Raw genomic sequence first — 17188 nt, forward strand, 5'->3', positions numbered from 1 at the left:
ATAGGTTTCTCTTGCGGTCCAAAGTGTCCTCAGTCATCATCTCCAAGGTGTTTATCTTCTTCTCCAATCTAATTAGGGTGCTGGAAAACTGCAACTGGAAACAGTACGTGCTGGTTATGAATGATTGGATGCTCTTGTGTTCCTTGGCTGCCTGGAGTTTCCAGAGTTTCCATGAAAAGTTTAATATTGCACCCCCAAGACTCTGCATCCTCAGGGAAGGAAGGGGACAATGGTAGCTTGCCAGATTGGATGTTCTTGTGTTCCTTGGCTGCCTGGAGTTTCCAGAGTTTCCATGAAAAGTTTAATATTGCACCCCCAAGACTCTGCATCCTCAGGGAAGGAAGGGGACAATGGTAGCTTGCCAGATTGGATGCTCTTGTGTTCCTTGGCTGCCTGGAGTTTCCAGAGTTTCCATGAAAAGTTTAATATTGCACCCCCAAGACTCTGCATCCTCAGGGAAGGAAGGGGACAATGGTAGCTTGCCAGCATCATCAGCAACGGTCGTCTTTCTTTCTCTCCCACCCCACAGCATATGCGAGAGGCTGCTGAAAGGCGTCAACAGCTGGAATGGGAGCATGAGCAAGCCTTGGCTGTTCTCAACTCAAAACAGAAGGAGATTGAACTCTTGCAAAAGGTAAGGGAACGGGGGGGTGGAAGTAGCCAGCAAACCGAGGGTCAAAATTGTAGCAGAGAATGAAAGAGACAATCTTGTTTACATGTCAGCTCTCTCTGCTTTGTGAGAGTCTCCCCTTGCATGCCAGTAAATTTAATATAGGTAGTCCTCGCTTAACGACCACCATTAGGAGAGGAATTTTGGTTACTAAGTGAAGCAGTCATTAAGTGAATCCAACCTGATTTTATGACCTTTTTTGGGGCGGTCGTAAAATGAATCACAGTGGGTGTTAAGTGAGCTATGTGGTTGTTAAGCAAATCACATGGTTCCCCATTGATTTTGCTTGCCAGAAGCTGGCCAGGGAGGTTGAAAATGGCGAGCACATGACCACAGGACACTGTGACAGTCATAAATGCAAACCAGTTACCAAGTGCCCAAATTGTGATCACATGACCACGGGGACGCTCTGATGGTCATTAGTGTGAGGACTGGTCATAAGTTGTTTTCAGCACCATCATAAGTCTGAATGGTCACTAAATAAATGGTTATTAAGCAAGGACCACCTGTAATCACTTTTTTCGTGTCAGCCCCTTACAGTGTGATTGGAATAATTGTATGATTACAGAATATATGAAATGTCTCTCCTGGCCAGCCTTTCATATCCAGCTTCCAAATCCCAGAAAGAATGTTAATAATGTCCTTCAAGGCTAAATGGATGCCGGTAAGGAGATCCAATAAGGATAACCATGTTGGTCAGGAACCTAAGATGGCTCTATCTCTTTCTTTCCTTCTCCTTCATTATTACAGGCTTGAATTTTGAAAATATGTGTTATTATGAAGTCTGTGATATTAGATAAGATAGAAGTTTCTTATTACTTTGCAAAGAACTTTTCATACTGCACATATCAGACTTATTTCTCGCCTCTGTTGATCTGATTGCTTTGTTTAATATGGTTTTTCATACACCTCAAGTAGTCCAAGATCCAGGAACAGCTTCTTTGGGCTGTAGAGAGCACAGATGATCAGGGATTAGTAAACTTTCACCTAGAATCTCTTGGACTTTCTGAGCTGCCAAGTGGGACGTTACGTTTTTATATTCACCCATGATCCTTGAGATATGCCAAAACACACACACGTACATTAGACCAGGGTTTCTCAACCGTAGTGAATTCGGTATTTATGATGCATTATGGCTTCCAAGTTCCTGAAAGTTGTCCGCCTTGACTGAGCACTAGGAAGAACTACCAAAACTAGGCTTGGCGGATGCTAAAAATCATCCAGATTTATTCCAGAGCAACAGAAATAAGCTGTCATTCCCCTTTTCCTCTCTGCCTTTTTCAGGCTCAGGTCCAAGCTAAGAAAGAACATGAAGGAGCGATTCAGCTGCTAGAGGTAAGCCCAGCGCTTGTTCTCTTTGCCACTTGATAATATTAGAGCCACAAGTAATCTTTGGATTTGCTAGTACATTAATCAACGGGTAAATTAATCAACCGCTAGATGAATGGGCGAGAAAAAAGATGATCGGCCAGGCAAAGCATTTTGAGCATGCTGTGCATTCAAGATTTTTCCAAGGTGGGGCTCTAACCAAGAATTTTAAACAAAATTATTCATGTATGGCTGTTCCTCCTAAGAATGATCAGAAGGCATTATGTGCTAAATTACTCTGCTTTCTTTGGGTCCATTCCAAAGGGACACAGAGATCCAAATGTGAAAGAGATAGAAGCAACCAGAGTCCCTCTGGTCAGGGGAGATGGGCGGTGACAAATCTGATAAATACATAAATACATACATACATAAAGTTTGAACAGAGGAGAAACTTTGCAAGGAATTAAATGAGACTTTGCTTCGAGGTGGGAAGATCTCAAACTGCTGCAGGAGACAGACATTTCTTTTCACCCCCCACCCCCCACCTCTAACCTGCTAAATCAGAGTTTAAAAAATCCTGGTTTTCGTGGCAAAAGAAGTTGCACTGAAATAATCAAGCTGGTTGCACAAGAACGGAACCAAGCAAAAGGAAGTTTTGCTTTCCTTTTGCCTCTTGGATTTTGTATTTATTTATGGCATTTTCTAATTGTAATGTGTTTGATGTTTATGAGATTTTAACGTTTATGGCTGTAGTTTGATTTTATTGTAAACCGCCCAGAGTCCCTTTTTGGGGGGAGATGGGCGGTCATTAAATTTGAATAATAAGTAAGTAAATAAATAAATAAATAAAATTGGCCACGGTCATCTTGAACCCATCACAAATGATGATACCCAGTGGCAGCTTGACCTGAGACTCAGAAAGGCAGATGGGGGAAAGCCACTGAGAAGAGAAAAAGGGATTAATGTGTTGCCTTAAAAAACTCAGGCCCCCAACTGGCGTGGAGCTGCCGACCTATTCCCTGAATATGAGTCCCATTGTCCACCCTTCCCTTTCCCCAGTCCCCTGTGCTGGAGCTGTGATCTTTAAAAGGAATTCTCCATCTCCCCATCATCTCCGAGGAAGCCAAGATGTTGAAGAGAGGAATAAATGTACAGACCACGAACTGGGAGAAAGGCCATCTAAAAGCCAGTCTAGATTTAGGCCCTGAAGTTTGTCAAGGATGGTTGCCTTGGAAATGGCCATTTGTTCCAGAAGGATCCAAACATCTCCCCCTTTTACGGAGAGCACCTGTAAGCTCGCAACAAACAAGGTTGTCACGCCAAGCAGAATGTCCTACCAAATCCAGTATTTTTTTTATGGTTCCATCAAAGCTCACCAGTTGTGCTTTCCACACAAACGTCCTGAAAGGAGAAATCTGTATTTCTCCACAGCCCTCCATGGCCATTTCTAACAGCAGTTCTCTTCTTGCAGGCTTGATATTTCCTGGGAATTAATGACAAGGTGTCTTTTATTGACGTGGGGGTGAGGAGTCTGGATCTTCCTGTCCTCAGAAATGATCATTAAACCACAAGACAGGTCGATGGGCTTGCTTTTGTGTTTTTTCCTGCTTAAGCAGAAAAACAGAAGGGAACACAACAGCCCGGTCCTTTTTCCTGCAGGGTGACTCTGCTCTGACATCTCCTTGGGAATGAGTAGAATTCATCTGCCCATCTCCCACCGTGTGTAGAGGGCACATCTCCTGTTTCTGAGACTGTATCCCTGCCATGGCCCTGAGTAATCAATCACATGGTGGCTTGGGGGAACATTTTGCCACGTCTTTCCCTGGGAATTTCAACACTGGCCATCTGCTGAGGCTGAATCTAACCTCCCGTCTCTATAAATGTCCAGTCCTTGCAATGGAGCTAGGCAGAGAAATGCAAGGATTTATTTTTCTGGATTCCCACCCCCCTCACCCCACTTTCCCATTCTTCAGCCAGGCTTCATATTGATGCTAACACACATGCAAATATAAAAATGCACAGCCCTGAATGTGACAAGTCCCACATCACTTCCCAACTAGACAGTCAGTACAGATAGTCCTCAACTTATGACCACTATGGGGATTGGAATTTTGATCGCTAAGCGAGGTGGTCATTAAGTGAGTAGTGCCTGGTTTTATGACCTATTTTGCTGCAGTCATTAAGCGAATCACCGCAGTTAAGTGAATCACATGGTCATTAAGCAAATCCAGCTTCCCCCATTGACTTTGCTTGTCAAAAGCCATCTGGGAAGGTCACAAATGGCGATCACATGACCCTGGGACACTGCAGCCATCGGGAATACATGCCGTTTGCCAAGTGCCTGAATTTTGATAGCGTGACCACAGGGACGCTATGACAGTTGTAAGTGTGAGGACTGGTCATCAGTCACTTTTTCCAGCACCATCATAACTTTGAATGGTCACTAAACGAATGGTCGTAAGTCAAGGACTGCCTGTATTTGAATCAGTGATGGCTAACCGTATGGCAATTATGTCCACATGAAGATTGCAAAGAAGGGAAAGCATAAAATTCTCAGCTCAGAGGAAAATTCTCCCATGCACAAGAATGGAAATCAATCCAGAGATCCACTAGGGCAATTTTTTGATGTTTCTATTGCTAGTGAAACAGGGAAATCAGCAGATTTGAGCAACTTTTGCTTCTGATTTGCTTCTGGTTTTATCCACATGTATACAGCCAGCATCAGTGATTTTCAACTGCTGCAAACATATGGGTGTTTTTTTTTTGCCTTTTCTTTCAAAAAAGTGGTTAGAGCTTTACCAGCAAAATGTTCCCGTGTGTTTTGCTGTTATCCAATTAACATTGATTAAAAAAAAGAAAAATCCAAATGCCTCCTGCATTTCTGGTGCTTGCAAAAGGAAATTAGTTTGGCCCCAAGAGGGGAGGGGATGTTATTAGGGTAAATGGCTTTTTTATTATTATTTTTTGCAATTCCAATTTCACCTGCAGTTCCTCTCCTCGGTGATTTTCTTATTGATCTGACACTGCTTTTGAGCCTATTAATTTTCCCCCCATATGTGTTTGTTTAATTGGCCTGCAGAGATTGCAAATCAGCAGCCGTATTGATTTTTCTTTTCCCCCCTGAAATATATGCCAATGTGGTTCCTTTTAATGCATGCTTTTTTTTCCCCCTTCCCCTTTTTAAAGTGTGGTAAGTGTACCAGCAGGCATATCTATGTTACTCACTTGAAACTAGATTCAAAGCTTGCATTTGCAATCCTAGTGCTGTGACATTCAAGCATCTCCCTTCCCCGCTTCAATCCGGAAGCGGTAAAACAGAAGATTCTTGAGGCCATTCTGCTGCAAGTCAGGAAAAATTTACAAAAAGCTTTTGGGAGTTAAGAGGTACTAGTAAAAGTGCCAACAGAAACATCTTCCTCTTACCATCAATTCTCTTGCTCAGGAGGTTAAAAACATCAAGGTGGATGCTGTGCAGTTGAAGTCCCAACCCTTTTTTACATCTGTCACTCATGTACAAAGCGGGTGGGGCTTTGAACCCACAGTTGAGGCCACCATCTTGCTTTCTTTGAATGACTACCACCTTCTAGGGATGCTCTTGCTAAAGTGATTATTATTATTTTTTCCATCACGTTGAAGCTGTTGCAATAATTGGTGGAATGGCTGCCCTGTCCCCAAATAGCTCCTCAGTCATCTTGCTGGCATTCTTGGAAGAGGGCAGGATGACATCTTCCATGCTTCTTGAGAAAGCAAGATATCCTGCTGATCCACGATTTCAGGAGCTTGCCCCCCCCCCCTTTTACAAATGGGAGAGCTTCATTTTTAAGCAGGAAGGGGCGTGTGGAATGTGATGCTCTCATTTCTATCCCTCCGTACAAAACTCAGCTCTGCAAAGCATTGCAAGTTTCTCTTCGTCTCTCACCTGCCTTAGTTTCAAATCAGCTGGAAAAGTTTTCGGGGTGGTCTTTGTTTCGGAGAGGAGAGGGAAACATTAAGCCAAGACATTCCCAGCTCTTGACAAAACTGTTGTTCCCGAGATTCCTTGCAATAAACCAAAACAATTCCAGAGGCTCTGAAACAGTTTTAAACCTGTAGCATAGATAGGCTCAATATATGTGTTGTTTTGTAAAGCACAAAAAAAGATGGATTTTTGGTTGTTTGGCTTTTGCTTGCTTTGGCTTTTTATAAATCTTTCTTTTAATGCACTTTTTTTTCCCCCTTCCCCATCCCGTGTCTTTGCTTTTTCCTGTATATTGTTTTGCTTCTCATCCAGATCACTTTGGACAGTATGCAGGTATTTTTAGACGAGGGGCGATGGGGGAGGAGGGAAGAGCCTTCTCCATACCTTCTTCTACCACCCTCTACCAATCGCCAGGGCCAGATGTACTTGGCCTCTCTTTGCATGGAACTGCAGCCCCATGGTTACGAAAGCATGCGGAATTGCTTGACGTGGATACTGATGCATGGTTTGGCTGGACGTCTAAGTGAACGGGGTATCCTTCACCTGAAAAACATCCAGGCAAAAAATGCTCAGTGTCTAACAACCTCTTGAGAACATCTTCTGGCTGTTGACCACTGATCTGAAGAATGTGCCTCGTCAGAACTGTGCAAAAATTTCATGCAATCTACGTTAGACACTTTCTCATGCTCTGGGTGGATTTTGTCTGAATCTAGACAGTTTCGGTTCTACTAAAAGGAGATTCTGGAAGGATCCTGAATTTGGCTCTAGGGTTGTTGCAATCAGTGACTCCCTGGCTATTGTCAGTGTTTTTCGAGATCCTTCACGTGCTTTTTTGACAAAGCAAACCGGAATGGCTATGGTTAATCGCCCCACTTGAAAATGCACTGGGCTCCAGGTGCTACTGTCTATGCTGCAGGGAATAGAATTGGCACGCTGTGAATCTCACAGATGGTTCTTTGGACATGTGAATCTTTTGGATCGGTCATGGTTTCCAGCTGCCCCATTGTACGTGGGGTATGGGAATGAGAGATCGAAGCCAACAGATCTCCTTTCCTCCACCCAGAAGAATTTTGCAACTCCAGGATGGGCTACTGAAATATCTCAGGGCAGTTACCAAGCATGAATAAAATTGAAAGCCCATAGCTTTGTGGGACCAAGCCAAGGTTTGTCTATGTCACCTCTCCAGTTCAAGGGGTCTTGGTGATGCCATGGGTCTGTTGGAGACCCTGGAAGGAATCCTAAGCCCCTTGGGTGGGGGAGGCAAGAAAATGGGACATTCGGCATGACATCTTGAGCTTATTCTCAATTTAGACCGGCCACACTAATCTCATTAACATAGCCAGTTAATTCTGAGAGGGAGGAAGAAATGTGTCTTAGCAGCAGTGGAGTGTGGTCTTGACCCAATGCACTCCTGTGGGCAAGTGTCACATGTAAAGTGGGCAAGAGGCCCAGTCCAGGTGCAGCAAAGGCAGAGATGATGGCTGTGACCCAGCTGAGATTCTTTGTGGGCTTCCAGGCCATGCATACTGCTAGCACTTCTTGTTTGTCCCATCGGAGACCCGGTGGAAGGAGAGTTGGAATTCATGGATCCTCCCACATGGAGATTAGGGACATCGTCAGCAGGGTTTGCATGAAGGTAGCTGTCGCTTTCAAGGCAAACATGTGGTTTGTACAACAACTTATGACACAACTCTGCTGGGTCTCAAGTCTGCATGTTCCCACCGATTACGGCCGGGGGGCACTGGACATTTCAGCCAGGCCATAATCAGAGACTGCCATGTTTGCATATTCCATTTGTCTGTGTGAATGTGTACTTGGGAAGGATTTGGACAGAAAATTACATACGTCTTCAGGGCAGAGGGGGGAAAGACAGTGACCCTTTGCTATCTTGTCAACTTGTTCACACGTTGACAAGTCCTGCAGCTCTTTTCTACTCTCAATTTGCCCAGGCCAAAGTTTGTGAGCTAGAGGAGAAATGTCGGACGCAGAGTGAGCAGTTCAACCTCCTCTCCAAAGAACTGGAAAGATTTCGGCAACAAGCTGGGAAGTTTGATCTACTCGGTAGCAACCTGTTGACTTCCTCAGCTGCTCCTGGCTCTCCTAGCAAATCTTTAGTCCAGCTGGTGAATGGAATTGCCACCTCTTTGGGCCAAGGTAAGAATAAAGGTAGGCCACCTGATCCTGGAAAACCACCTGACCCTTCTAAACGTTTTCTAAAGATCCTTTTAATTAAAAAAGAAATGGAGAGTAGGTCTGTGGCAAAGCAAAACCTCAGGATCCAACTTAATTTTTATTTGCAAGGTAAAATTATCTGGCCCCACGGATATTGCTCCAGCTGGTATTGTTAGCGAATAAACAGTCAGTGTCTGCACTTCAGTGCTTTGTTCAACTATGCTGAAATGAAGGGAGAAAGTAAGCGATGGTCATCAGCAGTGTTTTCTCCAGTGTGTCTCCAAGTAAGTGGAAGCCATGTCATGGGTATGCAAGTTCTCAGTTGTGTAATTGGTCTCAAATTTCTAAAAATGCCCACCAGGTCCAAATGTTTGCCTAGTCTTAACTTGTAGAATGTTTGGTAAATTCTGTTCTATTGTAACTTGTAGACACCAAATTAAATCAACTTTATCCTGCTTCTGGAAGCATTGATGTGTGTTTTCGGTAGAATATCAGACCGTATTTTGGCATGAGCTCTGTGAAATCCTTAGTTTGGGGAGACATCCTTTTCCTTTCTCCTGGGAACCTGGATTGAACTCAAGATTTAGAACTTCTCTTCTGGCTGATGCCTGTTTGATGTAAGGAAGCTGTGTGCCAATTTGGATGAGATGACAGACTGGGGAAGAAAAGACACAGCTATTAGCTTTGATGTAACCAAGTGGAACAAAGGTTTGCAGAGAGGAAGAACATGTCATATGTCTGAATCATTTTAAGAGTCATATTGAAGTTGAGTGACTAGAGTTGCCTGTATTACTTTAATGACTCAGTAATTGTGACAATTTGAGAGTTACAGTTCCTTTGAATGTAATCTTCTAGGAGAAAGGTTGTTTCTATGCAGCTTGGCTAGTTACAGTAAGGAAAAACAGAAGTTGAATCCACTTAGAAGCGGATTAAGTTAACATTGAGTTGCGTGGAAATATTTTTACCCTGATGAATGTTTAAACCAGCAATTTGCAATCTGCCTATAATTCCAGTTATTCTTATCCTGCAATTCTCAGCGTCCCTGACCATTAGCCATGCTAGTTTTAAATAGTAACAACAACAACAACAACAATAATGCTATGAGGCTTATCCTGTATATGGATGGGTTGGAAACAAGGATGATTTGTCAGGAGACAAAAGTAAGGAGTGATATCATGAATGGTATTGGTGTAAGCCAGTTTTAAAATTAAAATTTACCTTTTCTTTTTCTTATCGCAGCCACTTAATTTCTCTGGCTTTTTATTTCTTCTCCCCTTTCTGCACTTTGCATAATGTTGTTTTACCCTAAAAGGGAATGGTGTGATGGATACATATGTATGTAGGTTGACTGCATGATGTACTGAAGCCAGCAATGTTTACTTTACAATAATCCATACTTTTCAATAATCCATAGGGCTTGCATAAGTGAGCCTTTGAGTAGGTGAGACCCTGTGTAGCTTGCATTAAATTAGGCTGGGCCAAATCTCTTAAGTGAATTGCAAGTTTCTTGACTTGCATCATGTTAAAATACCTCCGTGTGAAGTTGCAGTTAAGACCACAAGAAATCAGAACGTTGAAATGAACCAAGATGGCTGGAGAATCTCCTTGGCTGTTGAAAATATGATTTTTTCAGGTGCATCTCACAGCCTATCATGTCTTACAAAAAAAAACAAAAAACCCAAGATGCTCTCCAGAGTGGCTTACAATTTGGCTTACAATTTTGTTTTCATTTCATGGTTTTATCAGTTCTGTTAGAAATGCTGGTCAAGAGGTCACCCAGGGACATTTTGAATACCTCCGGGTTGTTGGTGTACACAGGTGACTTCTGCCCATATTTTGTAGCCCATCTGACTTAAAAACCTCATAATATCCTGAAAAAGAAAGGAGAGCAATCCGCCTGTCTTTTGATGATAAAACTCATTCCCCAGAGGCAAAGGGCGGGGTGCATTTATGAGTCAGATTTATTTGAAGTTAGTAGAGGAGTTGGGCTGAGAGGTGATAACTGGTTATCCACCACACTGAGAAGAAGAATGAAAAACCAGAAGTCACTTGGAGCCAAATATATTTTGTTTTGGTAAAAAAAAGAGGGTTATTTAGTTTGGATGCTGCCCAACTCTGGGTTCCTCCAGCAGGTTTCTAAAGATAAAGGCAAACATTGCAAAAAGTAAAAAAGTTGGTGCCTGCTATTTCAGGGTTGTCCCAAGGACCATTGCAGGACAGCTAGCATGACATTCAACTGTGTGGTTGCTTTGCAGATCATGGAAGTCCCTCTGGAAGCTGCTTGATCTCTGAGTACACACATCCCCTGCAGCTGTCTGGTGACAAACTAGGACAACTCTCCAGCAAGCCAACTTTCCTGATCCGCTCACGCTCTGGCAGCCCAAGATGCAGATTTGAATCAGACGTACGTCGCTGAGCGAATGTGCACCTTCCTTGACTGGAGACGGTAGATTGCGTGCACAACCTTAAATCAAATTTCGTTTTAGCCTGGATCCCAGCGTGCTCCTGAAAAGCCAGCTGCGTCTTTTGGAAAGTCAGATCCTACTTTGATGAATCCAGCTTACTCCTGCTAAATGTGGCTTTCGGACCATGTCTGAAGCACGGCTAGTGTGTGTGGTGTGCCATGATGGTGCTATTCTGCACCCAGGTCCTCCCAACAACATTGATAGAGTACCTTGGACAGAATTTCCTTCTGCTATATTTACTTTCCTTCTCTCTTTTTCTCCCCCTAACCCATGAGACTTCCTTCTAATTTCGTTGTCTATTGTTTTTATTTTATAGTGGTAATTATAAGGTGGGGGTATATTTTGTAGGAGGAATTATCTGTTGACAGGGTCAGTGGTGCTATCCAAGGGTATCCACTGGAAGAAGTAAAAAAAAAAATAATGTGGTGGCCATGGCTGCATGATCAGAGCCCCACCCCACCCAGCCACCCCCCCTTTTTTTACGTGTGTCACATTTGCAGGGCATTGATCATGCAGTTGTGGCTGCCATCTTAACATTTTGACCTGCAGACAACTTGGATGCTATACATGACTTTCAGCGATTTCTGGAAAAATTAAGCTTTGAAAACTCAAACCAGCAAAGGGACAGCAAGTTCTAAAAATGCAAATGAGTCCCAGCAGTTGCACTAAGATGTCTTCTATTTCCTTGTGACTTGATTGCAAGGGCTGTGATAAGAGTTACAACCCCCAAAACAAATAATTATGGGTTTGTTTATTATATGTTATATACTCCTTTATCTGTAGGAAGCTAGGATGTGAGTGGGAAGAAAACAGTACTGAAAATTTTCTTTGTTATAGAGAGGCAGATAGTTTGAGGATAGTTGACACCAAGCAACAGGTATCAGTTGTGTACAGGTAGAAATGATTCCTGAAGGCTGTTTTGTTGATTCTGATGGCTTCATGCTTGAGTAGGATCTTTTCAGTTGGTTTTGAGGGCAAATCCAGAATGAGGCACCATAGCTTAGTGGTCAAGTATGCATTTTGCATGTAGAAAGTTTGATGCTTGGTATCTTCTGTTCAAAAGTCAGGTAGAAGAGGACAACCAGGTGGATGGACAGTGGTGATGAGTGCACCATTGGGGGAAGTGAAAGAACAGGTTAGGGATAGATTGTCATGGAGAAAATCTATCTATGTGGTCTCTAGGAGTCAAAAATGACTTGATGGCTCATAATCAGTCAATCAGGAGGCAATGGGAAGAGACCTAAGAATCGGTGTCTGATGGTGACAGACAGACAGACATCAATATTGGACAAATTGTATGACTTTGTCTATGGCAGTTTCCTATCATGGTTCTGGTCTTGGGGTCTTGGTTTGATGATGTGACATGAGTTTTTACATGCAGAAGACTCAAGCAGTACTTCCCAGTATCTTCCAGAATGGCTTATGAATCAGCAACAGAAAGCCCTCATCCAGTTGACAGTTGGGTCTATGACCGAATTAGTGAGAAAATGTGTGGAAACAAGATTATCTTCTCTTTCCTCAAAGTAGCCTTCCGGCAAAATTAGTTGCTGATAAGGGTTGTCAGTTATACGCTAAATGGATCAGGCACATCTCTTGGATTGTAACGTATCTAGTGATTCTCTTTGTTTGGAAGAAAATTCTCCAGGCCTTGAATGCCTCTTGTCATTGTTCATCTCATCAATCTTAAAAGGCTAGAAGAACGATTCAGAAGAAAAGTCACAAAGCTATGGCCAGTGCAATTCTTTTTAGCACATTTCTATTTGTTATCAGTGCCTCTGCATGGGTTACAATGTTCAGTCTTTCTCTCTCTCTCTCTTGGCATTATCACTTTCCTAAATATATAAGGTGGTCCTCAGATTCTTATGTGTGTTTAATCTTTCATGAAGCATGGTTCGGGATTTTTTTGTTCTTTGATATTAAGAGAAATCTCGTTCTGTGTAACTTGACATGTGTAGGTGGACAACTCATCCTATTTAATATCTTGTTTGTGTTCTTGTTGCAGATGGAGAATGAACAGAATTCTAATACCTCAAAGCAGAGATATTCGGGGAAAGTCCATCTTTGCATTGCCCGATACAGGTAATACAACCACCCAATGAACATTTTCAATTTACATTTGTGCTAAATTTAAATTCTTGATAAGGACCCTGATATGAGCTCCTGCTGCCCCAACCCCTTCCAGAGGATTGACAATGCCTTCCTTCTTCCATGACGCTAAGACGCTAAACCTTTTTTAAAACCAGGGTATGTTGAATAAGCCATAATAGTTGACTCATAACACTATGCCACAATGACTAGGTTCACACAACTTCAAGCAGAAAATAATATCTCAGTGCAATATGTGAACACAGATCGTTGTTGATAGTGCCCCCCCATGAAAGATTATGAACACTGTCTATGTTCTCCTTCAGTTACAATCCGTTTGATGGGCCAAATGAAAATCCTGAAGCGGAACTTCCTCTCGCAGCAGGAAAATACCTCTACGTGTATGGAGACATGGATGAAGATGGCTTTTTTGAAGGTCTGTTGGAGATGGGGCCCTGGCAATACCTTTATTTAAATAGCTCTACCTTTGAGATGCATGGCAGGTTTCTGGCCATCCCCTTAAGCATATCACTTCCTTATTTTATACACTAACATTTTTACAAGAAGCTGAAAGTGGCATCCATGGTTTCTATCACCAGCAACATTTTAATTAACCAATACCTCTCTCAAGATTGCACTGAAGCCCTCGAGAGGCCCCACAGTGAGGGCCTCTTGGTATCTGTAACCGAAAAAGGAGCAGATATGGTTGGGAAGGAGGTGGGACTCCCCTCAAAACTCCCTCCAGCGACTCTGTGCTGCCATGGATTTCTTTGTCAATGTCTTTTTCTCCACAAGGTGAACTTCTAGATGGACAAAGAGGCCTGGTTCCATCCAACTTTGTGGATTTTGTGCAGGATGAGTCCCGTTTATCAAGCGGGTTGGGCAGTGAGCAAGAACAGAATCTCATCAAGCACAGCAGTCACGTGGTGGAAGGAGAAGGCCTTCAGGATATCAACCTACCAGTCCAGTTAGAGTCTGGCCTCCTCAATAATGGTGCAGGATCCCTGGATGTGAACATTGACGAAATTGGAGAAGACATTGTGCCTTACCCTAGGAAAATTACCCTTATCAAACAATTAGCCAAAAGTGTTATTGTGGGCTGGGAAGCCCCAGTTGTGCCACCTGGATGGGGAACCATCCACAGCTACAATGTCCTGGTAGACAAGGACATACGGATGACCGTCTCCTTGGGCAGCAGAACTAAAGCACTCCTAGAAAAACTTAACATTGCTACTTGCACGTACCGAATATCCGTTCAAAGCATAACCAGCAGGGGCAATTCCGACGAACTGCAGTGCACCTTGTTGGTTGGAAAAGATGTGATTGTGGCACCTTCCCTCCTCAAGGTCGACAACATCACCCAGATTTCAGCGGAGGTCACCTGGCTTCCCACTAACAGCAATTACAGCCATGTGATCTTCCTCAACGAAGAAGAGTTTGACATTGTCAGGGCTGCCAGATACAAGTATCAGTTTTTTAACTTGAAACCCAATATGGCCTACAAGGTCAAAGTTTTGGCCAAGCCCCATCAGATGCCCTGGCAGCTCCCTCTGGAGCAACGTGAAAAAAAAGAAGCTTTCATAGAATTTTCAACCTTGCCAGCAGGTAGGGCATTGGTCTCACAAAGTCGATTGTTGTCAGTGGTTAAATATCATTTCGTGGAGGGCACCGATGTGAATTCAATTTCCGTCATCAAGCCAGGTTGCCTGGTGACTGTGTCTCCATCAGAGGTTCAGCTGTCTGGCAGCAGAAGTGCAGAGAAGCTGTGAGTTGCCCCATCTGTGTCACTGCAGTGTGTTGCTGGGTCAGCCAGGAGAAGCAAAACGATGATCTTCTCCATGAAAGGTCTCGCTGCTTGCTCAGTTTAGCCACAAGGTTGCCAAACATTGAGAGGACTCATGAAATATACATGCCCTTAATAGTTGCATAGCTATTTTTAGGCTAGTCTTCTATTTAGCACATTTCTATTTCTGGACGACGGATTTAATTAGAGATGTAGCAAGGGCGCTCCCACAACGCAAGTTTGCAAAGGACTGGGGTGCTTCTCACTGGATGAAGCCTGGCCTGGGTTTGGGAACCCATCTGTATTTTAAAATGGAGGGAGCTCCATGGAAGGCCATCCCACAATCATTTAGCTGAAGCAGAGCTTTCTCTGTGCAGTTGATGAGTAGGAAAATCCTGGCTGTGTTCTTGCAAAGGGTTGGGGTCGGGGAGAGAAGCAACACACACACTCTCATAGCACGCCAGGCTCAGTGAGATGTCTTGGTGGTTTGTGTGAAGCCAGCCTCTGCTGTTAGCTGAGTGGTCCAGGATATTACAGTGTCAATGTGGTGTAGTGTTTATAATGCTGGGTTCGGATTTGTGGGATCCAGGGATGAATGGATGTAGGAGAGGAAGCGGTGAGGCCAAGGTAAAGACCCAGCAAATGCATTTGTGCCACTAAGTATTTGATTTGTTAGCAAGAAGAAGAAGAAGAAGAACAAGTGATAAGGTATCCCTTGTTTTCCATACCAGGTCCGCCAGCTCCACCTCAAGATATTCGAATTCAAGCTGGTCCAACACCAGGAACTATCTTGGTTTCTTGGAAGCCACCGGTCCTCACAGCAGCAGGAACTTCGGAGGGAGCCACTGTGACCGGCTACGGTATTTATGCAAAAGGTCAAAGGGTAGGTGTGTCTTCCTACTTAGTGAAAGTACAGATACAGCCCACGTTGGGTGAACCTGGTCCAAGCTGTATCTTACGTTGTTGGGTTTCTAAAAACAATCTAAGGACTATAGCACCAAACTAGCTAAAGGTGCAGGTGCTCAGCATTGTCTTAAAAAAAAGAGGCATGTATTCCAGTGTGAGATAGCAAAGGGGATGTATTGTCCAATTCTGGCACACTCAGACGTTTTTGGAAAGCAAAGGAACCTTTTCTTTAACTAACTGATTAAGAGATTAACCGGCAAATTTGTTCTAGGGGTTGGCTAGGGCTTCTTTGAAGTCGGGGGGCTCAATTAAATCCCCAGCCTCTTTTTTCAGGTGTGCTGGCCTTGTCTTGTGCCTTTTTGCTTTGCATTACCACGCGGGTGGCAATGGTTCAGCTTTTTAATGCCATCCTCAAGTCAGAAGAGGTGAAGGAAGCTGTTGGCACCAACTCCCTGCTCAATGCCAGCCATTTCTCAGGAAAATTTGGATCCACTTGATCCTGGCCAGCTGGGTAGGGTTAACTGGGTAGGCTTGTCAAAACGCAATGCCCAGAATTGGATCCAGGACTTGAAGGGGGGTCAGACCATGGCCAAAGATGGTGGAATTGTGACTTCCTTGGAACAGGAAATTGCATTTCTGCTACATAAACTAAAATTGCACAGTTCATTTGCCTTATAGTAGTTAGATCACCCTGCTGACTCATATTCAGCTGGTGATCAAGTGCAGTTCTCATGAGCATTCCTACGTCTTTGCATCTGTGTCTGCGTTCAGGTGGCAGAAGTGATTTTTCCAGCCGCAGAGAACACCACGGTGGCGCTAACAAAAATCCAGAGCCTGGATGCCAGGGAACTTCTTGTCCGGACATTGTCTGCCCAAGGGGAGTCCATGGACCCATTGAGTGCTGCGATCCCACCTGACCTACTGAGGCCTCCCACCCCTCACCCTCAGCCAGCTCCCAAATCTAAGCCATTATCAAGTGCCAGTATCCCAGATACCAAAGACGAACATTTGTGCCCGCATGGGAAAAGGGACGAATCCTGGGAACAGGCCCATGCCACCTCTCCTCTCCATGGGCACTCCTTGGAGCCTCCCAGCTTCCACAGCCCCCTCCATGGGCGGCGGTCGCCATCTCCAAATCGGATCCTTCCACAGCCGCAAGGCACACCTGTCCCTAACACGGTAGCCAAGGCCATGGCCCGAGAAGCTGCCCAGCGGGTGGCAGCCGAAAGCAACAGGGTGAGTACAGTTGTGGCTTCGGACCTGCAAGTCAACTTCAGACTGGTTTGCATAGGTGCGTCTTAATTCTTCAATAGTTTCAAGGGCCGGTTGGCATGTGGGAATCCCCCACGACAGGCCAGGACTTCCCGTGCAGCAGAATAGGGTGGAAGGGTCCGAAAATGATGGGAAGGACCTACCACTCGGTAGGAGCTGGTGGCAGCTAATCATTGGGTTTCCCTTTGCACACACACACACACACACACAAACACATGTTTGGAGAGAACTGGGGGAGAATGCTAGAATCCAAACTATGAAAGTTGGTGAAAATCTGGAGACCTGGGGTCTTAGTTTTGTTTATTTCCATCAGCCGGTAAGGGGCTCTATGCCAACGTCTTAAAAAAAAAAAAAAAAAGCCACAAGAAGTCTTCAAAAAACATGGCTTTGACTGAGGGGCTGAGGGGCTGCCTAAGGGGGTGATCCTGCTAAAAATCCAGGGCAACGTCGAATTAGACAGCCACCTGCTTGACATCATTCTAGTCTGTCATTCAGCATTTCCAGAGTGGGCAGAAATAAAAGAGCCTTCTATAAGTGTCTTGGGAAGCTCATTAGGTTTAGGCTAGAGT

At 44.1% G+C, this 17188-nt stretch overlaps 1 protein-coding gene across 1 annotated transcript in view; it reads left to right on the plus strand.

The window, feature by feature from the left end:
* Positions 1 to 17188, plus strand: part of RIMBP2 (RIMS binding protein 2) — a 36659-nt gene that overhangs the window by 657 nt on the left and 18814 nt on the right. The window contains exons 2-10 of the mRNA XM_063315570.1: positions 530 to 634; positions 1955 to 2005; positions 7886 to 8090; positions 10364 to 10512; positions 12576 to 12652; positions 12985 to 13094; positions 13454 to 14263; positions 15173 to 15324; positions 16119 to 16583. Coding sequence (XP_063171640.1) covers positions 533 to 634; positions 1955 to 2005; positions 7886 to 8090; positions 10364 to 10512; positions 12576 to 12652; positions 12985 to 13094; positions 13454 to 14263; positions 15173 to 15324; positions 16119 to 16583 — 2121 coding nt within the window. The 5' untranslated portion in view covers positions 530 to 532. The remainder of the gene's footprint in view (positions 1 to 529; positions 635 to 1954; positions 2006 to 7885; positions 8091 to 10363; positions 10513 to 12575; positions 12653 to 12984; positions 13095 to 13453; positions 14264 to 15172; positions 15325 to 16118; positions 16584 to 17188) is intronic.

The sequence above is a fragment of the Candoia aspera genome, chromosome 15 (assembly GCF_035149785.1).
Source record: "Candoia aspera isolate rCanAsp1 chromosome 15, rCanAsp1.hap2, whole genome shotgun sequence".
In the NCBI taxonomy this organism is placed as follows: Eukaryota; Metazoa; Chordata; class Lepidosauria; order Squamata; family Boidae; genus Candoia; species Candoia aspera.